This window comes from Pogoniulus pusillus, chromosome Z, assembly GCF_015220805.1.
Source record: "Pogoniulus pusillus isolate bPogPus1 chromosome Z, bPogPus1.pri, whole genome shotgun sequence".
NCBI lineage: Eukaryota > Metazoa > Chordata > Aves > Piciformes > Lybiidae > Pogoniulus > Pogoniulus pusillus.
Window position 1 is genome coordinate 13,205,100 of NC_087309.1, and position 27,447 is coordinate 13,232,546.

A 27,447-nucleotide genomic window follows, 5' to 3' on the forward strand; every position below is an offset into this window, starting at 1 on the left:
TCCAATCTGGTTGATTCTATGATTCTTGACACCAATAGTAACGGCAGTACAGTTATTGCACAGCAAACTGTAAACATGAAAGAGCTGGCCTATGAAGCTGAGGCAAATTACAGGCTTGGAAGAAGACATGCCCAATGAGATAGAAACCTCAATTTTGTTTCCAGAAAGCCATTTGTAGCTATTTTTCAGTTTCATCGCATGTTTTTGTCTTAACCTCAGCCAGCTGTTTTGTTGAAGCTGAATCTTTGGAATGCAGAGAATGGAAATCACTAGTGCAGAGACCACAGACAGACTGCTTGCAAGGCCATGTCCACTGGCCAGCTTAACATCATTGCCCAGTGATTACAAGTGCAAGGTACTCTGCTACATTAAGTTTTGCTTACAACACCAAAAGCTAAACTAGTCCAAACAGAGGCCATCTGATGTCATGTCAGGACTTCACTGACATCATGCTTGGTAAGCAAGAAGAGCAAGACCATGTGCCAGTGAAACAAAACTGCAGAGTAAGGCCAGACAACAAGACAGGCAGACAATGTTCAGTAGCTTTTGGGGCCTTTGCTGTTCTTGTTCCTACTGCAAACTTCAGCTGGAAGCTGAACCCTCTTGTCTGGGCTCTGGGTGTCAGGGAGCAGTGGTGGTTCCTCCTTAAGAGATTCCATCTTTGGTAGGGCAGAGGACTTGTCAGCCAGGGCCTCATTCTTCTCCTTTTGAGCAAGGTGAGCAGGGCAGGTCATGAGGAGATTCAGCCAGGAGCCCAGATTGACAAGCAGGTCCATGCTAGCAACACAGGTCTGAAGTCAAGCCAGGAAGTCAGTCCAGGCCTGCATCACACCTCAGCCTGGATCTGTGCAGTCCACAAGCAGACACAAACATGACTGTGGCTGACATGGGGAATCAGGGTAGGGCATCAGTGATCCTATAGCATCGCTCAAGAGCACAGGCTCAGAGCTACAATGAGGATGGACTCCTGATGGATGCCTAGAAGGTTGTAGGTGGAGGTTCCAGGTGAGGCTGCTCACAGCAAGAGCTATTGTACCCTGCACCACCACAGAAAAGGGGACACAGCAGTACAGACTTATCAGACTGAGGAAAGAGCTTGAACAGAATTTGCTGTATCTATACAGACCACTCACAGTTAGACCCCTTCAGATACCAACACATAGCAGCACTTCCATTTAAAGATCTCTACTTTGGCAATAACTCCAAGTTCCAGATCTAAATCTTTCATACAGCTCAGTCTTAGTGGTCCTTTCTCTACTCCTTGCATACAACCTTGTGCCATTTGAGCTTTTCCTAGGTAGCAAGTCTTGGGGCTGGGGCACAACCTTGGTCAAAGTGCAGGAATCGAAAGTGACACCTTCTCTTTCCCCACTTCACAAGCCTTCACCCAGTCTTCCTCTCTTCACAGGCCAAAATTCCTCACTTTCCAGGGTCACAAGATTCTTCACAAGTTCTCACTTAAATAAACTTTGCATATTTCTTTCTGTACAGTTCCCTAGACAATAAAACGACAAAGTATATTTACCCCATCTGATGGCTGGATGCAGATCAGCATGCTCCCAGTCTGGGAATGGTGAGAACACTAAAAGCATTTTCACTAAAAGCCTACTAGAAACAGCCTGGCAGAGACCCAAACCACTATATCTTGGGAGCCAAAAGCATCTTTGAGTACTCCATCCTGTGAGGGACCTGCACAGAGCCAGTGCACTTTTCAACAGCACCATTTCATAATTGAAAAGCAGCATCTTGGAAAGTCTGTGCCAGCACACATCCACTACATCAAGAAAATAATGGCAATATTGTCTTCTCCCTACCAGCAGATATTTCAAACCAACCAAGAGGAAAAGCTGTCTCACTTTCCTGAGAAGAAACAGTTGTGATCAGTGGAGAAAGCTGCTCCAGCTTGTTGTCACTAGCAACCACTTCCTCCCATCAAGGCAGCAGTTTATTGTCATTTTTAAGACTACCAAACATAAAAATGCTTTGAACCCTAGGGGTTAATATCAACTCCTACTAAGACTTCACATCTCAGATGCTCACACTTTGCTGAACTTTTATAGAAGAGGATTTTCAGTCACTCTCTTTCTGCAAGATTGAACATTGAAGAGTACAGGGCTGACAGGGAACATCAGATGATAGTCTCGTCACCAGCACCACAGCCCATCACACGCAGCTGCTCACTGCAGAAGGGCCCATAGAGCTGCTCCCTCTCCTACATACCATAAGCTAACATCATATTAACAACACTACTGAACGCAATGCAAGAACTGCATCTGGAACATGAAACAGGAAAAGGATCTATTACAGCTAATGCAGATGCTCTTTGTCCCACTAGAAATCCTGGAATTAACAACATTTAACTCCTGGGTGATCTCAGGAAAGGTTATTTCATATCACTAGAAGCAAAGACTACAACTGTCACCAGCCTCTGATGGGAAATGACTTTCCCAAGTCCATGCCTGGTACACACTTAAACTAAAAAAAAAAAAAAGAAACCCAAACAAACCAAAACTCTCTAAGTTGCCCTTATGTGCTATTTCTAGTAGTAGCAGCACATCCTGCACTTATTTCAGCTTTAGCTGATGTCAGTCTCCAGAAGAGCAGAGGACAGGGAAGAAGAATCCTGAATGTATCAGGTGAAAGCAGAAGCAGCAAACTAATCCAGGATAAATACAGTGCAAACAACAAACCAGTTTCTAAACCTCTCTGCATATACAGTCATGTTTTACAATGAGGACTGCAGCATTTCTGGTTTTCAAATGTGTTTGTTCTCTTTTACAATCCTTTAAAAACTTCCCAAGCTCTATCTAAATACAATGAAACATTTTAATTATATGAACTGAATGACCTGAGGTACTGCACCTGGGTGCTTCACCTAACCTAAATCAAACAGAGCAGCCAGAAGGAAGAGGACAGAAGCACAGTCAAACAGAAGAACACGCTGTTTTTTTAAGCTGCTATCCCAGACAGCTATGTTTTACCAGACTTGGAAAGCAGCACAAGCTCTACATGTGTGCACCTACTGGTCCAGTTATGGTGTATCTGCACCTGGGAAACAAAGGGTGATATACAATGACCTGAAGTGTCACTCCAAACACGCTGTTATTAAAACCTTAACCTCCACACCAACAGAGCTGCTGCCTTAAGAGCTTTTGCAGCAGGTCAGTGGTCCTTTTAGTTCTTTGTGTAGGTTTAAAGTAAGAGTTCCCAAGTCACAGGAGAACACAGTCTTAACACATAGGGCACTAAGAGCTCCTACTGCTGCTCTTCATTTAAAGGGAAAGTGATCTTAAAAATCCATCAGGAGAGATGCAGAGCTGAGCTACCTCCATGCATTCCTTCAAGCCTCACAGCACTACAAAAGGAGCCCTGACAGAGGTCATACTGCAAGGATACAGAGCCTGATCCATCTTGCAAGGTCATTCTCTACCCTAGAGGTGATGGCATGTGGGAAAGCACCACCAGAGAAGGTGGTATGGGTAGATACTAATTTTTTAGAGGAATATTCCACACTCCTGGTTCCTTCTGCTTTTCAACCTGCTTCTGACCTTGCCATGGCAGGAGGGACTGAAAATAAAGAAGATCCAAGAAATACTGCAGCACTATTCAAGTGAAGAGCAGCAGAAGCCTTAAAAGAGCTAAATAACACATACTTCTTTTTCCTGGACATTATGAAACACTGAACAGGCAAACAATTTTCCACACCCTAAAATAAAAATCTTTCAATACAGGAGTGTGAAATTCCTGTTTGGAATAGTAAGCAAAGAAATAAGTAATAGATTTGTCTTAAACTACCAACTGTGTGAAAAACAGAAGAGTGGCAAAAAAATTGCTAATTGCTAAATCTTTTCATGTTTGTGCATTAAATCCTGCTTCTCAGAACTCTGTGTTCTACAGAATATCAGATATTTTAAAACAGACCTTAAAAATAACCCCAACAACTAAAACAAACAAAGAGTCCTGTGCTTTGAGTATAGTAGTGGGGAGAAAACACACTAAACACCTTAAAAGTTTTGTGTTTTTCAATGCAGATTCTCTGACACATAACAGCTTACAGGGAGTCTGCTTCCCTATACCTGCAGCAAAATAAAAACCACAAAATGCAATGCATGGCAAATCCTGAGTAGCTGAACAAAGCAAATTATCTTTTGGTTACTCTCTGAATACAGAGAGTGATCAGAACTTCACTTTCTTTTAAAGCAGAGACAGTTCACAAACAACTGTGTCAGAATGAACTTGGACAAGAAGGTAGCAGCTACACACCTTCAACAACTTGTGCTGTGTTCTCTCCCTCCCTGAAGCCTAGACACCTCACAAGGAAGTCGGGCAAGTTGTTCCTCCTCTTACATAATGAGTAATTACAGTAACACCCCAGTGACAGGGTGACAGTAGCAGTGAATCACCACGACAGTTTCGTGAAGAGAGGTGGCTTCAAACCAATACCAGACAGCTTAGCTGCCAAGACATTTGAGATGTCAGATACCTTTTCCCCTTTACACTCTAAACTGTAGCTAAAGAGCCTTTATGAAACACTGCACTCACCATGAATTGCACGAGAACTGTGTGCACAAAACAGTACGCTCAGAGATCATACACGATCTGTATCAGTTGCAGAGCTGCAGGGCCAAAGCCTGCATCCTCCCTTACACCCGGAAGGTGGGCATGAGACTAACAGATGACCTAACTATTTTTTTTCCATAACAGATGGCCAATCCTGACAGTTGCTGGCCAAAGGCCAGCAGGTGCACCAATGCTCCACCTGCGCTTAGGTCATGATACAAATAGCTCACAGCGCCAGGAGTTTGGCAGCAAAAGACAAGCAACAGGCAGAGGGGAAAGAGATGAGCCTTGCAAAGCCAGACAACTTTGAAGGGCTTCAATGCCCAATGCAGAAAAAAAATCACCATGAGCCCCAAAGACATCCGTGGACCCAAGAGTCAGCTAAGAACTAGAAAAAGAAGCTTTGTAACCTTGAATGCCTTCTGGCTAAAGCCTTACTTTTAGTGTTTGTTTATTTGTTTGTTAAGGGGAACTGGGGGTGGACTTTTTTAAAAGTAAAATTACAACTTATTAAAAAAAAAATTAAATTAAGGAAAAAAAAAAAACCACATGCAACTTTGAATTGGGTTTGCTCCAATTAGCCACTTTCTGTACTTTCCAACCACAAGTAATTGCCAGAAAGGCAGTTCATTTAACACCAAGTTATTTATATACCCTGCTAATGATAATGTGCAGAAGCACTGAGCATTAATGTTTCACTAACTGAATTGCACACTTCTAACAGGGTTTAAGTGCACCTACCACAGAACAGCTCTAACAACACACTTAACCTCTCCAGAGCCAAATTTGTCTAGATACAAAGTGAATGTTCCCTGCTAAGGAACAAAATGTCTGACTGTGTGATCCTGAAATAGTACCAATATTTTTTTACATTGCTGCTAGTCTAAACATTACAGCACCCAGAGACCTTCAAAACTTCCCTTTTTATTCTGATCATGTTAGAAAGAAGTCAAACAAGACATGAACACCACCGATTTGATCTGCACTGAACCATTTTGACTGAACTGAGAATGAGCACAACTTCCTTATAAAAATTCAAGTTACTCCTACGTATTTCCTCTCTACCATGGGTAAGCTCTAGAAGCGCACTCACCAAAAGGTAACTCAAATCTTGTGTCCAGCAAAATTTTATGAGGAGTTGGGGTTTTAGTTCCACAGATTTCATCATGTTTCATTACAACTTCTGCCTCCAGCGTAGACCACTCCCCAGGACCTTCCTGTGAATCACAAGCCATAAGTGAGGTTTCAAGTCTGGCAGGTCCTTATGTGGCAACTCTCACATATTTGCTAAAGACAAAAGGCTCCTTATGCTATTACCAAGGTCTGATACCTGATTTTAACAAATTACATACATGCAGCACATCCTTGCAGCTTTTCTTCCAAATCCCAAAGGCCTTCACCAAGACAAGCAGCCAACACCTCCTAGCAGAATTACTGCCTTCTCAGTGGAACTGCCAAGTGCTCAAAGGCAGGCACCAAGAAGCACTGAGCACTAGACCTTATGGCCACACTGCTTGGTAAAATCACTTTTCTTCCTTTTAAAGAAAGTATAAGCTCTCCCTCCCTGCTCAAATTCAACATCCTTTTAAATAAGTGCTCTGAAATTTGAAGTATTAAAAAAAAAAGCAAGCACATCTTCCTTAGCTACAAGAACTGCCAAATTCAGTAGTTAGAGCAGTTAACAGGCATCAGCACATCCCACTTCCTACTTTTTTCTAGTTCAGATGAGCACCACTAAATATCCTCTTACACTGCATCCCGATGAAGATAATCAGACATGCTCTGGGCATATCTCAAAGTTGGACTGCTTATTACCGAGGCACCCCTTATCTTCAGATAGAAGTCAGAAACTTGTGCATCAGACTAAGCAGTCAGTCCTGAAGACCTCAGACACTTGTCAATTATGTGTTCCCTAACAGATTAATCCCTGCTATTTGAGTCCACATGAGTGAAATGAGTCCAAAGACTCTCAGTTAATCTTGGTTTTGATCTCACTATTAGCAGCCTCCCTAAAAACATAAAAGCAATTATGTGTGCCAACAGCCCTATCCCATCACCCAGCTTTCCTGGCTTTGCAAGTGGAAGTTTTGCTGAGAAGCACAGTCCCAGGCTGCGCCAGGTCAGATCTCTAACACATTAACTATTAACACTGGAGATGTCAAAATAAAGCTTCTGTGTCAGCTTAACCTCATCAGATTGGTGAATGGCCTTCAGAGCAATCCACACGGTCCCAACCAGGGTGTCCCAGATCAGTCCTTTGTTCCATACTTCAACAATCAGTCCCAGGTCCAGTCGACTGATCTCACTGCAAAAAAAATAAAAGGCAGCACCAGTGAGCCAAAGAAAAAAACAAAACCAAGCAGAATACAATCTCATTCTACTTCAGGTCCTGTTTACCACCATGATTACACCAATGAACTCCTTCCACACAGCTGTGTCAAGCTGCAAAATGCTTCTGGAAGTGTGTGGTCAAGGCGGTTCCTACTTCCAGGGAACACAATTTCCTATTGACTGATTTCTCACAGTTTACACAAAGATTGCAAACTAAAACTCTGAGCTACATCATGCATAGACAGACAGTTGAAAATTTGCCTCTGCAGCTACGTACTCAGGAGAAGGAATTCTATCTTGTGCCAAATACTAGAGGTGAGCTGTTCTTTTTCACCAGGAGCCCCGTTTCTAACAAAGCATTGTGTCTTCTTTCTCTTTGTGGCTCAGCAACACAAGTATACTCTGGCAAGTCAAACAGACTGATAACTGCCTGTGAGTACAGCTGCCTCAGGCCAAAAGTAACAGTCCCAAAGCCAGCACGGCTGCATCAGCAGCAATACCTATTGCTCAGGGATGTGTTGAGCCACTCCTGCTCCAGCACTAACACCTTCCTCTGTGTGACCCTGAAAAGTTTTGACCCATTGGAACAGCTGGCACCAAGTGTCAATAGAGCCACGAGATCACTGAGTGCCAAGGTCTTAGAAATACTTATCTGAAAGTTTTCTTGAACATCTTCCCTTTCAGTGAGAAGAGGCTAACCTTTCAATTTTGCATTTGCATCTTCTCAATGTTTCATAGCATTTATGCCTCCCTGTTTCATGCTGTTTTATTACTAGCCTACATAAAAAAATATGTAACATATATACAGCCCAAATGCTGGTAAAGCCTAGGAATCCTGAGCAGGCTGTTGATACACAGTGAAGAAAGGCTACTGTTCCTACTACTTTGAGCTAGGAACTTCCTAAAAGAGAGTATCTTCAGGGAACTAATGGAGAGAGACCAATTGAGGACTACAAAGATCATTAGAGGAGGGGATAGGAGCACCTCTTTTATGAAGATCTCTTTAGCCTGGAGAAGATCAACACTTATCAATAGTTAATGGGCAAGTATCAAGAGGATAGGGCCACTGTTTTCAGTGGTGCCCAATGATAGAACAAGAGGCAATAGGAGCAAACCAGCACACAGAAAGTTTTATATAAACACAACCCAAAAATTCTTTACTCAGAGGGTGAAGGAGCATTGGAGTCATAGAATCATAGAATCAACCAGGTTGGAAGAGACCTCCAATATCAGCCAGTCCAACCTAGCACCCAGCCCTAGCCAGTCAACTAGACCATGGCACTAAGTGCCTCAGCCAGGCTTTGCTTGAACACCTCCAGGGACAGTGACTCCACCACCTCCTTGGGCAGCCCATTCCAATGGCAAATCGCTCTCTCTGGCAACAACTTCCTCCTAACATCCAGCCTATACTTCCCCCAGCACAACTTGAGACTGTCCCCCCTTGTTCTATTGCTGATTGCCTGGGAGAAGATACCAACCCCCACCTGGCTACAATGTCCCTTCAGGTAGTTGTAGACAGCAATGAGGTCCCCCCTGAGCCTCCTCTTCTCCAGGCTAAACACCCCCAGCTCCCTCAGCCTCTCCTCATAGGGTTTGTGTTCCAGATCTTTCACCAGCTTTGTCGCCCTTGAGTCTCCTTCTCTGGAGATAATCCAAACCTGCATGGACACAGTCCTGTGCTGCCTACTGTAGGCAAATCTGCTTTAACAAGGAGGCTAGACCAAATGATCTTTTCAACCCCTACCATTCTGTGATCTCGGACACACAGTGTTGCTGCCTGCTACCCCTTTGTCCAAATGTATTCATATTAAGATTATCAAGAGAATTTAGAAGTATGTTAGTTGCTGTTCCAGGTTAGGGTGGATCCCTCCCCTGGCAGAATAAACTCACCACAACATGGATTACTTTTTTTTTCTGAAAGTCAGGGGAAAAGATGAAACTGTATTTCTTATAGTTTAAATATAACAATGTAAGGAGAAATAAACTACTAGAGAAAACAATAACCTTAACGAAGATGGGGAAGGGGTCAAGCAGTGGCAAAGCAGCAAAGCAGCAGCAGCAGCCAAAACAGCAGCAGGGAAAGACTGCAGCAGGCTGCAGCTGAAGCAGCAGAAGCCAGAAAGGGAAAGGTACAAGCTGTGCTTGCAGACATAAAGCTTTTGATGCTCCAATGAAATCATGTTAACTTATCCATTGTTGCCATTATATGGCCTATCCCTGGAATGTTCACCTCTCCCCTATGTCCAAGCTAGAAATGTAGCTCCAACGGCCACATTTTACTTGCCACTGTATGGTCATGTTGTAATGTTGACCATTCCAAGTACAACTGGCACACTGTTTAATGGTATTAGCTGAATCATTGCCAGAACTGAGTCATGTGGGGAAACTGAGGCAATTACTCTTTTAGTCTTCTCATTTTGCAACTCTCTCACTCTTTTCAGGAGAAGTGAGGTAGGTTTCCCATCTCACTCATCCATGTTTTCAACAAATTGGTCATGTAAGATTACCCAAAGAGACCCACGTGACTGTTGTTGTCTATTTCTGAGTGAGTTGGTTTGAATTGGTCTTCTGGGAGGACGCCTATCTCTGATGGCTGAGACATGTACTCACCCCGATGGCAAAGAAGGAAAGGTCATTGTCCTTTGCCAACTGGCATATGGAGGTTTTAAATTCCTCCTTGAGTTGTTTCATGCCCTCTTTTATCTCTCCAGCCATAGTATCTAGGGCTGACACCATGGCACTAAACGTAAGGCTATCCTCCATCTGCCGCATGTGGTCAGCAAACTCACCCACAGTAAGAGGACTTGCTTCATCATCTTTCCCCACCATTTTACCTGCCAATGTATGGGCATAATTAGAGGGAGACAGCTGAATGAGTTTCTTTAGGAGAGCACGGCTCACAGGTACCTCATTAGGGTCTTCTGTGGCATAATCTCCATAGATTAGCTCTCTTATGGCCATCTCTCACAAGCACTGAACCCCCTGTTCAACTGTATTCCAGCGTGAAGGTCTCCAGGGTAAATCATCTCTGTTGGGGTACCGCAGTACCACAGCCGTCAATAAGCGTGACCAGAGGTTAGAATTGCCACACAGGTGTCCTAAGTGCTTACAGAATCATAGAATCAACCAGGTTGGAAGAGACCTCCAAGATCAGCCAGTCCAAACTAGCACCCAGCCCTAGACAGTCAACTAGACCATGGCACTAAGTGCCTCATCCAGGCTTTTCTTGAAGACCCCCAGGGACGGTGACTCCACCACCTCCCTGGGCAGCCCATTCCAATGCCAATCACTCTCTCTGTGAAGAACTTCCTCCTAATATCCAGCCTATACCTACCCTGGCACAATTTGAGACTGTGTCCCCTTGTTCTATTGCTGGTTGCCTGGGAGAAGAGGCCATCCCCCACCTGGCTACAATGTCCCTTCAGGGAGTTGTAGACAGTAATAAGATCACCCCTGAGCCTCCTCTTCTCCAGGCTAAACAGGCCCAGCTCCCTCAACCTCTCCTCATAGGATTTGTGCTCCAGGCCCTTCACCAGCTTTCTTGCCCTTCTCTGGACACATTCCAGAACCTCAACATCTCTCTTCAATTGAGGGGCCCAGAACTGGACACAGCACTCAAGGTGTGGTCTGACCAGTGCTGAGTACAGGGCAAGAATAACCTCCCTTGTCCTACTGGTCACTCTGTTCCTGATCCAGGCCAGGATGCCATTGGCTCTCTTGGCCACCTGGGCACACTGCTGCCTCATCTTCAGCCTACTGTCCACCAGTACCCCCAGGTCCCTTTCCTCCTGGCTGCTCTCCAGCCACTCAGTCCCCAGCCTATAGCACTGCTTGGGGTTGTTGTGGCCAAAGTGCAGAACCCTGCACTTGGCCTTGTTCAATCTCACCCAGTTGCCCTCTGCCCACCCATCCAGCCTGTCCAGGTCCCTCTGCAGGGCTCTCCTACCTTCCAACAGATCAACACCTGCTCCTAGCTTGGTGTTATCTATGCCATTGTCTCTCGAGAAAACTCCCAACTGCCTCACTGTCCAAGAGTTTATTTCTCCAGTGTCTGTGCCTCCATCCCAGCACCTGTTTAACCAACTCATCAACAGTTCTCGCTCTTTCCAGGCATAATCTTGTCTAATATGCCTGACCTCCTTCCTTGGCAATGGGGCTTTCTCCTCATCATCACTATCATCCGTCTCCTGAGTACATTTCCCTTAGCTCGAGCCTTTCCATTCCTTTTACCCACAGAGGTACTAGCTTTCACACCAGCAGATGTACCTTCATCTTCCTTCCCCAGTCTAAACAGAATTGGTTTGAATTTTATTTAACCTTTCCCAGCACCTCTCCCTTCATCTTCTCAACAGACAACTGAAAAGCAGGAGAATCTGGTGGTGGACAAGAAAGAGATGGCAGAATAGGGAAGAAAACCACTATGAAATCAGTTCCATTTCCAGGAACCACTATCAGATCAAGAGCAACTAATTTCTATGGATTGACATCATGGCCAAAAAAAATGGACTGCTGCAAATCTCAGCATCTATTTGAGCTTTGTCTTGGAGACGTCTTTAAAAGCTGAAAGACAATATTCTATCTACAAAGTTCAAGACAAGCCCTGCAGCAAAGCACACCAATATCCATTTTAAACCCAAGAACTACTGTTCTTAAGACACAGAGATGAGGTGAGGAGTGTCCAGTACTCAGTCTCCACAGTGCAACATTAAAATACTACGTAGGCTTATCATGAGCTAACTGCTAACACCTTGAAATTGAGTCTCCAGCTCTCTTTGTTTGGATATGGCTGCTCAATACAGCCAAACCAACATACATCATCACTGTTCTGCCCTTCCACTGCTTGCCTCTTGGAAGATGACATTTACTTGATGGCACAAGCTTCCAGTAACAACATAAATGACTGGCTTTTTTTTTTTATATATATTGGTGGCTGAACTAGTTTGAGACCATGAGGGGAAGAAAGAATGCTTAAAGACACTTTACATATCCAGAATAATAGAGTTTTGCTATTACCTTAGGGTGCCTGAAAGAAATTGCCAGTGTAAAACCACGTTCTTTGCTTTAACATGTATTGACACAGCAAGAAGACATTGGCCATAAGAAACTAAATGGGTTTCGTACAGAACTCAAGAGGACAGGTGGCCAGATAAAAGAATAAAAAGATTTCAGTGCACTGGCTTAGATTGCCTTTGTGTCTCCCTTTCTCCATCTTCTGGTTAAATGCAGAATAGCTTCAAACAACAAAAGAGCCGCGTTAAGAATTTGGTGTCCCTCTCTTTCCACACATGCACAGAATTTAAATGCAAGACATTTCTAACATCTTCAACCCTGGTTTAATCCTCATGCTTTAAACATCAGTTTGCACTTTCATCACTCAAGAGGTGCTTGCTGCAAATAAGCAGCCCTCTTAAAACTGCTTCAGAATTAGAAGATGTCCCCAAAGAATACATTAAAGTGCCTTACTGGTCTGCCTTACTGGGTGAAGCCCAATATTCTGAAGCGTGATGCCTCACGAGAAAGTTCAAAGCAAAAACAACAGATAAAGTGTTTTCTTCTTGTAGTCTATTCTCCTACTATGCTTCATTAAAAAAAGGTAAACACAAACACAGAGAGTAAAAGCACTCTTCCCTCAGGGAAAACTACTGTGTTCAAGAGCCTTTTACAACTCCAGAAAGAATAGGAGCAAACCAGGGAATAGCAGTATGGGAACATTAGTGCTATTTCTCCTGGGACAAATAAACATATGTGGGACCATGCAAAACACATTCCCTGCCACAGGTAATATTTTTGCATAAAGAAAGAGAACAACTGTGCTGTTGCCTGGCTAAAGTGAGGACAATAATGGTGAGGCAGCTCAGCTAATATTCTGCTTTCATATCCCCTAGCAACTAATTACAGAGCAGCATAGCGACCTTAGAGCATGCTAGCTATGCTGCCATCTGACATCACAGAGTACTTCCAGGAGCTGTTAGAGAAGAAGGAGGAAGAGCCCCCACTCAACACAAAGAAGTGACATTCTTAAATCACTGGTGATCAGCCTCCTAGGTAACTAGCAGTGTTTAAAGCTAATCTGTCCACAGGATGAGCAAATGCCACAAGAAGAGTAAGTTAGTAGTCTGGGTGTGGGTACATGACAGGCAGACAAGTACAGTCCCTTGCTGCTACCTTACCCCTGTCCTGCACGGCTCACATCACTAACAGCCACAGCCTCTGACTAGGAACTGAAGACCTGAGAAGACAGAAGTGTTCAGGAGTACACATTTCACCAGGCTGCAGACCCTCCATGCATAAGTACACACTTCATGTGCAAAAGAAGAAGTGCCACCAAACAATGGAGATGGGAGCACAGTTATGTTGGCAACTGTATGAGACCCAGGTGAACTCTTAGACCACAGACAAAACCTTCCTGCTCTCAACAGAGGAGAAATCAATTCCTGCTGCATTGAGAAACATGCTCAAAAAAATTCCATGTGAGTCTCTTGCTATGAATACCATGTAAACACCTCAGATCCACTCCTAAAGAGCAGCATTAGCTGAAGGCTTGGCTGATACAGCCGAAGGCTGTGCAGTCATCCAGAAAGACCTGGACAGACTGAGAGCTGGGCATAGATGAATAAAACAAAGTTCAACAAGGACAAGTGCAGAGTCCTGCATCTGAGGAGGAATAACAAACTGCACCAGTACAGGCTGAGAGGTGATCTGCTGGAAAGCAGTCCTGTGGAGAGGGACCTGGGGGTGCTGGTGGATAACAAGTTAACCATGGCACAGCAATGTGCCCTTCTGGCCAGGAAGGCCAATGGGATCCTGGGGTGTATTAGAAAGAGCGTGTCCAGCAGATCAATGGAGGTTCTCCTTGACCTCTACTCTGCCCTGCTGAGACCTCATCTTGAATACTGTGTTCAGTTTTGGGCTCCCCAGTTTAAGAGGGACAGGGATCTGCTGGAGAGGGTCCAGCGAAGGGCTAGGAGGACGATTAGGGAACAGGAGGGCATGGCTTATGAAGAGAGGCTGAGTGACTTGGGACTTTTTAGTCTGGAAAACAGAAAACTTAAAGGGGATTTGATAAATGTTTGTAAGTATCTGAAGGCTGGCCAGGAGCAGGGGGACAGGCTCTGCTCACTTGCTCCCTGTGATAGGACACAGAGCAATGGGTGTAAGTTGCAGCCAAAGAGGTTTTGCCTCAACACAAGGGGGAACCTCTTTACTGTAAGGATCACAGAGCACTGGAACAGGCTTCCCAGAGAGGTTGTGAGGTCTCCTTCTCTGGAGCCTTTCAAGGCCTGTCTGGATGTGTTCCTCTGTGATCTGTGTTAGATAGCATTGTCCTGCTCTGGCAGGGGAGTTGGACTCGATGATCTCTTTGGATCCCTTCCAACCCCTAACATCCTCTGATCCTGTGATTCGGTGCAATCCCAAGCACAGATCCAGGTTGGGTGGCGAATGGCTGAGAGCAGCCCTGAGGAAAAGGACCTGAAGGTCTGGGTTGATGAGAAGCTCAACATGAGCTGGCCATATGCACATGCAGCCCAGACAGCAACCATGTGCTTGGCTGCAAGAGAAGTTTGACCAGCAGGGCAAGGGAGGGGATTCTGTCCCTTTGCTCCCATCAGACTCCATCTAGCGTACTGTGTGCAGTTCTGGAGCCCTCAACACAAGGACATGGAACTGTCTGAGTGAGCCCAGAGTGCCACAAAGATGCTCAGAGGGCTGGAGACCCTCTGCTATGAGGACAGGCTACTAGAGTTGGGGCTCTTCAGCCTGGAGAGGAGAAAGCTTTGAGGAGACCTTATACTGGCCTTCCAGCATTTGAAGGGGGCCTACAGGAGAGCTGAGGAGGGACTACTGACGAGGTCTTGTAATGACAGAACAAGGAGTAAGGGGCTTAAACTGGCAGAGAGAAGAATTAACCTAGATGTTAGGAAGAAGTTCTTTCCAGTGAGGGTGGTGAAACACTGGCACAGGTTGCCCAGGGAGGCTGTGGATGCTCCCTCCCTGGAGGTGTTCAAGGCCAGGTTAGATGAGGCCTTGAGTGACCTGTTCTAGTGGGAGGTGTTCCTGCCTATGTCCAGGGGGTTGGAAATACATGATATTTGAGGTCATTTGTAACCTAAACCATTCTATGATTCTGATTCCAGAAGATTAATACATCATTATCTCTGCATCCATACAGTGCCCATGCCAAGTTCCAGGAAACACTTTTAGGAGTTCAGTAAATGGAAGGACCCCAGAAACTAAGGAAGGCCAGAAAAACTAGAGGCCACTAAGCCTCTACTCCATTTCTGGAAGGGTGTTAGAGCAGTTCATTCTGGAGATCATCTCTAAGCATGTGAAGGCAAAGAAGACTATCAGGAGTAGTCAGCATGGATTCAAAAAGGGAAAATCTTCCTTGACCAACCTTCTACAATGGGTAGCTGAGGAGAGAGCAGTGGAAGTTGTCAACCTTGACTTCAGCAAGGCTTCTGACACTGTTTCTCAGAATATCCTCACAGAAAACCTTAGATAGTATGGGTTAGATGATTGGACAGTGAGATGGATTGAGAACTGGATGAACATCAGAGCTCAGAGAGTTGTGATCAGTGGTGCAGGGTCCAATTTGATGCCTGGAAATGAGGAGACACTTGTAGCTAGTGGTGTTCCCCAAGGGGCAGTACTGGGTCCAACTGTGTTCAATATCTTCATCAGTGATCTGGATGAAGGGATGAAGTGTACTCTCAGCAAGTTTCATGATGGTACAAAACTGGAAGGAGTGACTGAAACACTAGAAGGCTGTGTGCAGTTCAGCAAGACCTGGGAAGGCTGGAGAGTCGGGAATACAGTAACTTCATGAAGTTAGAAGGGCAAGTGTAGAGTCCTGCATCTGGTGAGGAATAACCCAACGTATCAGTACAGGATAGGGGCTAACCTGCTGGAAAGAGTGTCTGCAGATAAGGACCTGGGAGTACTGGTGGACAGCAAGTTCACAAGTTACACCATGAGTCACTAATGTGCTCTTGTGGCCAAGAAGGACCCTTGTTCTGTTGCTGGTTGCCTGGGAGAAGAGACCAACCCCCGACTGCCTACAGTCTTCCTTCAGGTAGTTGTAGACAGCAATGAGGTCACCCCTGAGCCTCCTCTTCTCCAGGCTTCAAACCCCCATCTCCCTCAGCCTCTCCTCACAGGACTGTGCTCCAGGCCACTCACCAGCTTTGTTGCCCTTCTCTGGACACATTCCAGCACCTCAACATCTCTCTTGAATTGAGGAGCCCAGAACTGGACACAGCACTCAAGGTGCGGTCTGACCAGTGCTGAGTACAGGGGAAGAATAACCTCCCTTGTCCTACTGGCCACACTGTTCCTGATGCAGGCCAGGATGCCATTGGCTCTCTTGGCCACCTGGGCACACTGCTGCCTCATCTTCAGCCTACTGTCCACCAGTACCCCCAGGTCCCTTTCCTCCTGGCTGCTTTCCAGCCACTCTGTCCCCAGCCTGTAGTGCTGCTTAGGGTTGTTGTGGCCAAAGTGCAGAACCCTGCACTTGGCCTTGTTCAATCTCATCCTGTTGGCCTCTGCCCACCCATCCAGCCTGGCCAGGGCCCTCTGCAGGGCTCTCCTACCTTCCAACAGCTCCACACCTGCTCCTAGCTTGGTGTCATCTGCAAACTTACTGATGCTGGACTCAATCCCCTCGTCCAGATCATCAGTAAAGATGTTGAACAGGACTGGGCCCAGCACTGATCCTTGGGGAACACCACTAGTGCCAGCTGCCAACTGGATGTGACACCATTCACCACCACTCTCTGGGCTCTGCCATCCTGCCAGTTCCTGATCCAGTTCAGGAGGGAGAAGGAACTACTGGACAGAGTCCAACGGATGATGCAGGGGATGAGGATGGTTAAGAGACTGGAGTATCTCTCTTAAAAGGAAAGGCTGAGAAACCTGTGGGTCTCTACCCTGGAGAAGAAAATACGGATAAGAGATCTATCAGTGCTTATCAGTATCTAAAAAGTGGGAGTTAAAAAGATGAGATTGGGGTTTTTTTTTCAGTGGTGTCTACCAGCAGGACGTGGGGCAATGGGCTAAAACTAGAACACAGGAGGTTTCACTTAAATGGAAGGAATTTAAAAAAAAATCTTTACTTTGAGGGTGATGAAGCCCTGGATCTGGCTGCCCAGAGAATGTGTGAATTCTCCTTCCCTGGAAAGATTTAAAAGCTGTCCAGGCACATTCCTGTGCAGCCTGATGTAGGCATGCCTGTGTCAGCAGAGAGGCTGGACTAGATGACCTCTGGAGGTCTCTTCCAACCCCTACCATTGTGTGATACTGTAAGATAGAGTTTGTCTTACAATGCCATAGAAACAGAAGCAGACGTAACAGATCAATGAGTCATCCATCCACACACAAAAAAAACCCACCATTCTCAAAGATACTGAGAAATCCTTGTCTACCTGTCAGGACTGAACATGAGCCAACAGTGAGCCCAGGTGGCCAAGACAGCCAGTGGCATCCTGGCCTGCATCAGGAATGGTGTGGTCAGCAGGAGCAGGGAGGTCATTCTGCCCCTGGACTCTGCACTGGTTAGACCACACCTTGAGTGCTGTGTTCAGTTCTGGGCCCCCCAGTTTAGGAGGGACATTGAGATGCTTGAGCGTGTCCAGAGAAGGGCAACGAGGCTGGGGAGAGGCCTTGAGCACAGCCCTACAAGGAGAGGCTGAGGGAGCTGGGATTGGTTAGCCTGGAGAAGAGGAGGCTCAGGGGTGACCTTATTGCTGTCTACAACTACCTGAGGGGTGGTTGTGGCCAGGAGGAGGTTGCTCTCTTCTCTCAGGTGGCCAGCACCAGAATGAGAGGACACAGCCTCAAGCTACACCAGGGTAGACAGAGTGACCCAGCTGTCATCCCAACCGGTCTCACAGGGAGGTCTGCTCCCTTCCTGGTGCCCGGGTTAGGGACATCGCCAGGAGAATCCCTAACCTAATCCAGCCCTCTGATTATTACCCCTTGCTGGTAATACAGGCTGGCAGGGATGAGATTGAGAAGAAGGGCACCAGGGCAATTAAAAAGGAATTTAAGGCCCTGGGGAAATTGATAGATGGGGCAGGAGCACAGGTGGTGTTCTGCTCAGTTCCCTCTGTGGCAAGGGAGTTCACAGAGAGGAACAGCAGAACCTACGATATCAATAAATGGCTCAAGGGATGGTGCCAGCGGCGGCACTTTGGGTTCTTTGACCACGGGGGAACTTTTACTGCGCCGGACCTGCTTGATCACGATGGGGTGCAGTTGTCTAGGAGGGGCAGGAGAGTCTTGGCACTGGAGTTGGCAGGGCTCATTAGGCGGGTTTTAAACTAGGTCTGAAGGGGGTGGGTGAAGCAATTACTCTCTCTGAGAAGGAGAGAGTGGCAAGGAAACCAGGGACAATTGGGGAATCGAGAGCCCAGCTGAAGTGCATCTACACCAATGCACGCAGCTTGGGTAACAAGCAGGAGGAATTGGAAGTCCTGGTCCACCAGGGTGACTATGATATAGATGCCATTTCAGAAACTTGGTGGGATGACAGGCACGACTGGAGTGCTGTACTGGGAGGATATAACCTCTTCAGGAGAGATAGGCAAGGGAGAAGAGGAGCAGGGGTGGCTCTGTATATTACGGAGTCACTCCTTGCCACAGAGCTTGAGGTGAGGGACGAAGGGGTTGAGAGCTTGCAGGTTAAAATCAGAGGGAGGACTAATAAATCTGACATCCTGGTTGGACTCTGTTATAGACCACCCAACCAGGATGAGGAAACAGATGAGATTTTACAAACAGTTGGAGGCTGTCTCAAGATGATCTGGATGAGGGCATCGAGTCAGTCATCAGCAAGTTTGCAGATGACACCAAGCTGGGGGCAGATGTGACTGGGTTGGAGGGCAGAAGGGCTCTGCAGCGGGACCTTGACCACTTGGACAGATGGGCAGAGTCCAAGGGGATGGTGTTCAATAGCTCCAAGTGCAGGGTGCTGCACTTTGGCTACAACAACCCCATGCAGAGATACAAGCTGGGGTCAGAGTGTCTGGAGAGCAGCCAGACAGAGAGGGATCTGGGGGTGCTGATTGATACATGAGCCTGAACATGAGCCAGCAGTGTGCCCAGGTAGACAAGAGAGCCAGTGGCATCCTGGCCTGCATCAGGAATGGTGTGGTCAGCAGGAGCAGGGAGGTCATTCTGCCCCTGTACTCTGCACTGGTTAGACCACACCTTGAGTACTGTGTTCAGTTCTGGGCCCCCCAGTTTAGGAGGGACATTGAGATGCTTGAGCGTGTCCAGAGAAGGGCGACGAGGCTGGGGAGAGGCCTTGAGCACAGCCCTACGAGGAGAGGCTGAGGGAGCTGGGATTGGTTAGCCTGGAGAAGAGGAGGCTCAGGGGTGACCTTACTGCTGTCTACAACTACCTGAGGAGTGGTTGTGGCCAGGAGGAGGTTGCTCTCTTCTCTCAGGTGGCCAGCACCAGAACAAGAGGACACAGCCTCAAGCTATGCCAGGGGAAATTTAGGCTGGAGGTGAGGAGGAAGTTCTTCACTGAGAGAGTCACTGGACACTGGAATGGGCTGCCCGGGGAGGTGGTGGAGTCGCCGTCCCTGGGGCTGTTCAAGGCAGGATTGGACATGGCACTTGGTGCCATGGTCTAGCCTTGAGCTCTGTGGTAAAGGGTTGGACTTGATGATCTGTGAGGTCTCTTCCAACCCTGATGATACTGTGATACTGTGAATTACGTGTTCCTGGCTGGCCTGACGCTCCAGCCCACCATGCCAGCTCAAGGGCCGACTCCTTGCTGTACAAAACACTCAATTGGACTGCTACAAACCGCAAGCCTGGACCCTGCTTTGCCCAGGTGGCTGCTGACCATCCAATGACATCCTGAGAGCCACGAAGACCTCTCTCATTCCTGTGAACCATTTCAGATGGAGTGCTCAATTTGGGCTGAACCAGCAGCACAGCCACATCGCATCATTACCACGTGAAGGCCACCACCTGGCTTTAACTACATATATTTTCCTGCCTATTCTTTTGGAGTGCAGGGTTCTGCACTTTGGCCACAACAACCCCAAGCAGCACTGCAGGCTGGGGACAGAGTGGCTGGAAAGCAGCCAGGAGGAAAGGGACCTGCGGGTACTGATAGATAGTAGCTGAAGATCAGACAGCAGTGTGCCCAGGTGGCCAAGAGAACCAATGGCATCCTGGCCTGCATCAGGAACAGTGTGGCCAGTAGGACAAGGGAGGTTATTCTTCCCCTGTACTCAGCACTGGTCAGACCACACTTTGAGTGCTGTGTCCAGTTCTGGGCCCCTCAATTCAAGAGAGATGATGAGGTGCTGGAAGGTGTCCAGAGAAGGGCAACAAAGCTGGTGAGGGGCCTGGAACACAAACCCTATGAGGAGAGGCTGAGCGACTAGGGGATGTGCAGCCTGGAGAAGAGGAGGCTCAGGGCAGACCTCATTGCTGTCTACAACTACCTGAAGGGAGGCTGTAGCCAGGTGGGGGTTGGTCTCTTCTCCCAGGCAACCAGCAATAGAACAAGGGGACACAGTCTCAAGTTGTGCCGGGGTAGGTCTAGGCTGGATGTTAGGAGGAAGTTCTTCCCAGAGAGAGTGGTTGGCATTGGAATGGGCTGCTCAAGGAGGTGGTGAAGGCACCGTCCCTGCAGATGTTCAAGAAAAGCCTGGCTGAGGCACTTAGTGCCATGGTCTAGTTGACTGGCTAGGGCTGGGTGCTAGGTTGGACTAGATGATCTTGGAGGTCTCTTCCAACCTGGTTGATTCTATGATTCTATGAGCGCAAACATTGAGACTTTAGACCAGTGAGTACTTTAACTCTCTTTACTCAAGCTGCTAAAAGTTTATGCCTGACCTTTCAGTGGCAGTTCATGCCACAAGTCTCTCTAGTTATAAACGTCCCTAAAGACTTTCCTAAATCATCTAGTTTGATTGTCTATAGACATTCTGTATCATAGAATTTGTGTGGGTTACTTGTAAATAAGTTTGGGGAATTTTTCTATGTATGTATATTAATAAATCATTTAATAACTTTCATACCTGCCTTATTGCATTTCACCCCAAACCCAGATTCAAACCCTTCCTTAACAGCCACATTATACTTACAACATGAAGTCTTGCTCCCAGCAGGGTTGGTCACCTCGCACGGCTACCGTCGTGCTCTTTACATTCTGCACTTTCAGGGTCACATATGTATTGAATTTATCTGGGGAGGAAAGACAGACAAAAAGTTATCTCCTTCAGTATGACTTTTCATGACATAAGTGCAACATTTCAAGGTTTTAAGTCTGCATCTCAAGGGAGCCCAATATGAGAAGCCTGTATAGGAAGAAATCACTATATTAAGCAGCCAAATGCAATGATGTTTTCCAACTGCCATCAAATTTTCACAGTTCTTTAGAAATCCATGCACAAAGATGTGATGAAGCACTTGTGGTAAGTCAGGGACAAAGAGCATAAAACCCTCAAGAATGCAGGCACTTCACTGTTACTGAAATGCAGGTGAGAGAAAGAAGGGATAATCTGAAGGAACCCGGTTCATCATACTGACTATGCAGAGAGAAAAATAAACTTGCAGAACATGCAGGCAAAAAGTGGTTGGGCTGATTGTACTGTCCCTTCTCTGCTGACCCAACTGCTCTCCTACTTCCAACCCAGTTTTCCATCCATAAATCCTCAAAGAACCTCACAGACGAGTCAAAGGGCAGAATACAGTGATTCATGCTTCATGTGCTGAAGTCACCTGAATTTCTTAAGCCAGATGACCTAGGAGAACATTACACTCATATTTTGACAAGACACACTTGTTTTAGATGACTTGCTTTTTATTTTGAAGTTGAAGAAAATGAATGGTACAACTTTTTCTCCCACCTGCTCTCTGTTAATAAAGCCAAAAGCATCCCTGCTTATGCATACAGAGTTTGAACATCAGCACCTGAGAACAAACTAAGTCCCTTTCAAGGGAAGCTGCCACCTGTGAACCATCGGTATCATCAAGCCTAGAAGAACACCTGTGGTGAATAGCTAGAAAGCAGTGTACATATTTTAATACTGCAATGCTCCACTGCATCTACTCCCACTATGTCAGCTCACAATCCGTTCTGACACTGCCAAAATTTGCATGCATCATTGCAGTGGGCTACTACAGCAGATTCCAGCATTTATCTTCAAATATCCTAACAGAAAAGAAAAGAAAGGTAAGCTACCTGATCCAGAAGCCCAGGAAGAAGTGGCAATCACTGTTACTCGTATCTAGCTACATCACCGCCATCCTCCAGGGACACTGTGCTTATCAGTGAAACGATGTGCTTTGGTTGAGTTAAACATGGACTGCAAGTGTTTTGCAATCATGAGAAGGCTTCTTGATGAGAGAAAGGATAAAGTACACACTATTTCACTTCTACTCTGGGCACTCAGCTTTTCCTCCCTGGAAATTCAAGGTTGGTGTATTCACAGATCTCAACCTGACATGGTGTAAGAACAAGGAGAGTGTGGAAGCTTTCTGCTACAACAGGAGCATAGCTGCATGAAGAGAACAAAACTGGGCAAGTAAGACATGAATACATCTGCGCTTTGGATCCAAACATCTGGGGGTTGGATTCAATGATTTATTTGGGTCACTTCCAATCCTTGACATTCTGTGAACAGATGTCACTCCAGAAGCAAACTGCTTTTTCTTTTGTAAACTCCATACTAAATTTCATGCTATAGAAGTATTTGCCTGCTACATGATTTCTTGCTAGTTACTGAACCACAGCGAAGCAGTTGTCTAGAAAATAAACTGTGAGTCTTACCTGCAATTTGCTTCTATCTTATTTTGCAGATGAGAACTCAGTCCCAAGTAAAGACATTACAGGCTGCCACACAAGAGAACAAATCACTTTGGTGTCCAGGGAGCAGCAAATCCAGGCATGAATGCACTACTTCTGCCTGGTGGACATTTTCAGGTTCTTTTTTGTAACAGAAACGGAGGCAGAATGGAAGGGCAGGGTGGGGCAAGAACTGGTGACAGTTACGGAAGACCTTTACTCATCTGTTATTTGCTCAGGTAAGGTGAGTAGGCAGAGGTTAACCCATGACACCAGGTCTCAGCCTCAAGCCTTCTATTGTCCCAGGCTGTTTGGGCTCTCAGGGTAGTCACTGCTAAGGAGAACATGCAGGAGACAAGAGGAAGTAGATAAAAAATGGAGGGAGCAGCATGAAGGAGTGAGAGAGTAGGTGTCTCATCACTTCTACGAACAAACAGTAGAGCATGGCTTACCTGGTGGTCCGTGGAGTTTAGCTTTTTTTACTGTAAAGAGAAAAAGAAAAAACAGACATCAGTATTTTTGTCCTGGTATTGAATCAGAGTATGAACTGGAGGCCTGGTGGATGGAAATCCACACTCATTTTAACAGACCTGGAGACAAAATTTCTTCTCTACCCCAGGTTACCTCTCTAAATCAATGTATTTTAAGAAGTAATTGGCTAACACAAGGCAATGTCCAAAACAATTCTTTGTAAACAAAAGTTATAACTGCTTAGCCAGGCATCACTTTCATACCACCTCACTTAGAAAATGTACAGACAGTCTAGAAGAAATAAACATTAATTTGTGCTCCTAACAGAGCAAACTTTCAAGCACAACTTGAAGACAATCAAGCCGAATAGCAGCTCACTCAGCATACGCATGTAAATCAAATTAATCTGCTGTGCCAAACAAGCAGCAGTGTAAACTCAAATGTCATTTCTTTGAGCTCTTCTTTGTACTTTAATTCCAGGATGGTATAAGAGGAGAGACTGAGGGAGCTGGGGGTGTTTAGCCTGGAGAAGAGGAGGCTCAGGGGTGATCTCATAGCTGTCTACAACTACCTGAAGGGAGGTTGTGGCCAGGTGGGGGTTGGTCTCTTCTCCCAGGCAACCAGAAACAGAACAAGGGGACACAGTCTCAAGTTGTGCCAGGGGAGGTCTTGGCTGGATGTTAGGAGGAAGTTCTTCCCACAGAGAGTGATTGGCATTGGAATGGGCTGCCCAGGGAGGTGGTGGAGTCACCGTCCCTGGAGGTGTTGAAGAAAAGACTAGAAGAGGCACTTAGTGCCATGGTCTAGTTGACTGGCTAGGTTGGACTGGATGATCTTGGAGGTCTCTTCCAACCTGTTTGATTCTATGATTTATCAAAAACACTGGTTAAATCACAAAATAGCACTGGGTTCTTATCTCACCAAATTGAGAAGATCTATATCACCCAGCGGAGATTTTGTTTGCATCCCTCTTTTCCACCTCATATCCTCACTGGTATTGCTAAGTGTGAGCACTAAAAGAAGACATCTCTAGGTTCCAGCTAGTTTTCCCAGTGGAAAAGTAGCACTAAGAAGAAAATATATTTCACAAGGTAGGCAAGCAAGATACACCAGAGAACAAGAAGATGTTTTAAATGGTGGTTTCCTCCAGAAATACAGCATTTATTAATTATAAATACAACATTTATTAAAGGTTCATGGAGTCTAACATTCAAGACAAGTATTTTAGGGACATTATATAATATACACGAATTTAAAAACAATAAGCTACAGACAGACACATGCACACAGATGCAACAGAGTGTGGTGATGGAGAACACCTTGCTAGTTTGAGAAATTCTCCTTTGCAAGCATTTCGAGTCCAGGTGTAAGTCAGCATGAAAGAAATACTCTACCAGCATAGTATGAGCCAGAGCCATCTCAAATGGAAGTTAAAAGAGCTTTTAGTTAGACTGTCAAGCCCTTAGCCAAAATACAGATTCATTTTCTCCCATATTCTGGGCCTGACGTGCTCCCGAAGTTGAATCCAGTGACACAAAGCAAAACCCGCAGTGGTAGGGGCCAGTATTCCTGCTGACTGAAGACGCAGATTCTTTTTCAATCTCCAAATCAGTCTTTTTTTTTAAAAAAACTGAGAAACTGGCAGGACAATCTACCCGCTTTGTAGGTGCCTTTGCAACTGCACACAAAGCAAAGCAATTCATCAAATACCGCCCTAGAGTGAGCGGACACCAGCTTATCTCTAATCCTCTCCTCCTTTGCAAGAGAGGCTGGAGACAAAGAAAGGAATGAACACGCCTGAGGGGAGGAAAAACAGGAGAAAGGGGGCAGGAGATGTACGTGAGCTTCAGCCGGTCTGCCTCCCCGTTCGCAATAAGCTCCATTGCTGTCAGCAGGGAAGCAGGGGCAACCCCGGTATGGAATTTTGATACTTGTCAAAAAAGCATCCAGAGTGGGCCGGTGGCTCCTAGATACGGAGACGAGACACTGCCTCTGCAGCGTGTGATGTGCAAACTACGCCAGATGATGTCTGCACGTTGCTGTCACAATCGCTACATATTAAGAGGTTCATGAGATGAAAGGCAGCAAACCCGGCACTGCCTCGGCATGCTGAAAAGGCTGCCTGTGTGGGGCTTCAGCAAGAACTCACAGCAACAGGCATATCCTGTGGCAACAGCAAGGTTAAACAAAGATCATGACCCTGCTACCGGACCCACATGGCAAAAACGGAGCTTTGTACCTTTAGTGACTACAAGGAATGAACCCCCACGCTTCTGAAGTTGTGCCGGGGGAGGTATAGGCTGGATATTAGGAGGAAGTTCTTGACAGTGAGAGTGATTTGCCATTGGAATGGGCTGCCCAGGGAGGTGGTGGAGTTGCAGTCCCTGGAGGTGTTCAAAACTGAATGAGACACTTAGTACCATGGCCTAGTTAATTGGATAGGGCTGGGTGCTGGGTTGGACTAGATGGTCTTGGAGGTCCCTTCCAGTCTGCTCGATTCCACAGTTCTAGACAACCCACATGTAATAAATGGCACTTTTAGCTTCAGAGGCAGGGCTTGCAAATACAAGCTGGGTCACAAACCTGGGAAGTCACATCTCACCGATAACTTTTTTGTTCTATCTGCAAGTTTACACAGCACGTCCAAAGAGCTCATATAAAAAAACGTTTTTACATCAGGACTGGCAGTGAGGCAACAGTAACCGAGAGTGTGCAGGAGTTCAGGGCTGGGAAACGCTGCTAGACACTGGCAAACCGCAGCCTGTTCATCAGCCCAAGAGAACTGGCAGGTTGGGTGCAACGCACAGGACAGCACGCACCATGCCACAGCTTTGGAAAGGCACAATAAAGCTAGTTTTCCCTTGGGAAATTTATGTACCTACACCTGCTCCTTCTGTCTGCTTAGAGCTCTTCTATGCCAAGTACTCAAGGAAGGACACAAAGGAGTAAGGAAGTGGTGAAGAAGCCTGACACATTAACAGTTAATTACTCACAGTGTTGAAACAAAGGCTGAGAACTCACTGCTAATCCAGGGGGACAGCGAAATCAAGCCGTGTGAAACAGTACATTTTATGCAACAAATCCTGTGCTAGAAAAGCAAATCATTCTACATGGCACTCAGCAACACCAGATACAGATAGAGCTGCTTCTGAGTTGCCACAAAACAGAAACGCGAAGACAAAATCAAACCCCTAGAGCAGAGATTTCCTGATCCACTCCGAATTTATCCCACAGCCACTTCTGGACTCTGGCGACATGGCATTTTTAAACAACCTGGAAATGTTACATTCCATTCATTTTCGAACAGCTTCTCTCGGCAAACAGGGCAGCAGAGAAAGTTCAGGCACCCTGAGGCAAACACTGCACTACGCTGAACCGTACTACACCACTGCAGCGACGGCAGGAAGGGAATGAGAACGACAGAAAACAAGAAAGGCAAGGAAAACCTAGTGTTTGGCACTGCCTTGTGTGAGCATGGCAAGATCACAGAACATCAGAGGTTGAAAGTGACCTCCAGACAAGAGTCTAACTCCCCTGACAAGGCAGGATTCTCTAGGGTAGGTCACACAGGAATGCATCCAGGTGAGTTTGGGAAGTCTCCAGAGAAGGAAACTCCACAACCTCTCTGGGCAGACTGTTCCAGGGCTCTGTCACCCTCATGGAAAAGAAGTTTCTCCTTCATGATGAGGTGAAACCTTTTCTGTTCCAGTTTGTGGCTGTGTTGTGAAGGGGCTTGTCTGGGTTTGGGGGGAATGAAATATGAGGCCGAATTTTAAAAGGGTTTAAATAATTTAATATTATATACACAAGGAACCCCCCCCCCCTTGCCCAAACTTATTTACAGCTACCCCACACAAGCTCTTTGTATGCGGTTCCCAGATTGCATTACAGAAGGTCTATATACAGCAAACTGGGAATTGAGCAGAGGTCTGAAAGGATTTAGGCAGAGAGTCTGTGGCATGAAAGTGCCACTGGTAAGTTACTGAGAGTTTATGCTGGCTTAGACTGAGTTTGCTCAGTTACTCACTGGCTGGAGTCAGTTTCGATGGTCCCAAATACCGTGGGTTTGAATAGTTCAGCTCAGGGGTCATTGGGGCAGCTGTCTGGAGCTTCCCCGGGCACAGTCACGCTGGGAACGGCGGCTGGGGCGGCGGCTGGCCGGCAGCGCCTTGGTCAGTTCCCTGGGCTGGTGCCGTGGGCTGGAGTCATGCAGCGGCGGTGGTCCCCAAAAGCGGCTAGAGGGTGGAGGAGGGTGGCAGGAGCGGAGCAAG

General features: G+C 46.3%; 1 protein-coding gene across 2 annotated transcripts in view; it reads right to left on the reverse strand.

Annotated features, from left to right (window-relative positions):
- Positions 1-27,447, reverse strand: part of UNC13B (unc-13 homolog B) — a 292,568-nt gene that overhangs the window by 231,594 nt on the left and 33,527 nt on the right. For both annotated transcript variants that reach the window (XM_064140891.1, XM_064140890.1), the window contains exons 2-5: positions 23,158-23,187; positions 21,003-21,102; positions 6,748-6,865; positions 5,654-5,777 (exon numbers count right to left, since the gene is read on the reverse strand). In XM_064140891.1, the coding sequence (XP_063996961.1) occupies positions 5,654-5,777; positions 6,748-6,865; positions 21,003-21,102; positions 23,158-23,187 (372 nt within the window). The remainder of the gene's footprint in view (positions 1-5,653; positions 5,778-6,747; positions 6,866-21,002; positions 21,103-23,157; positions 23,188-27,447) is intronic.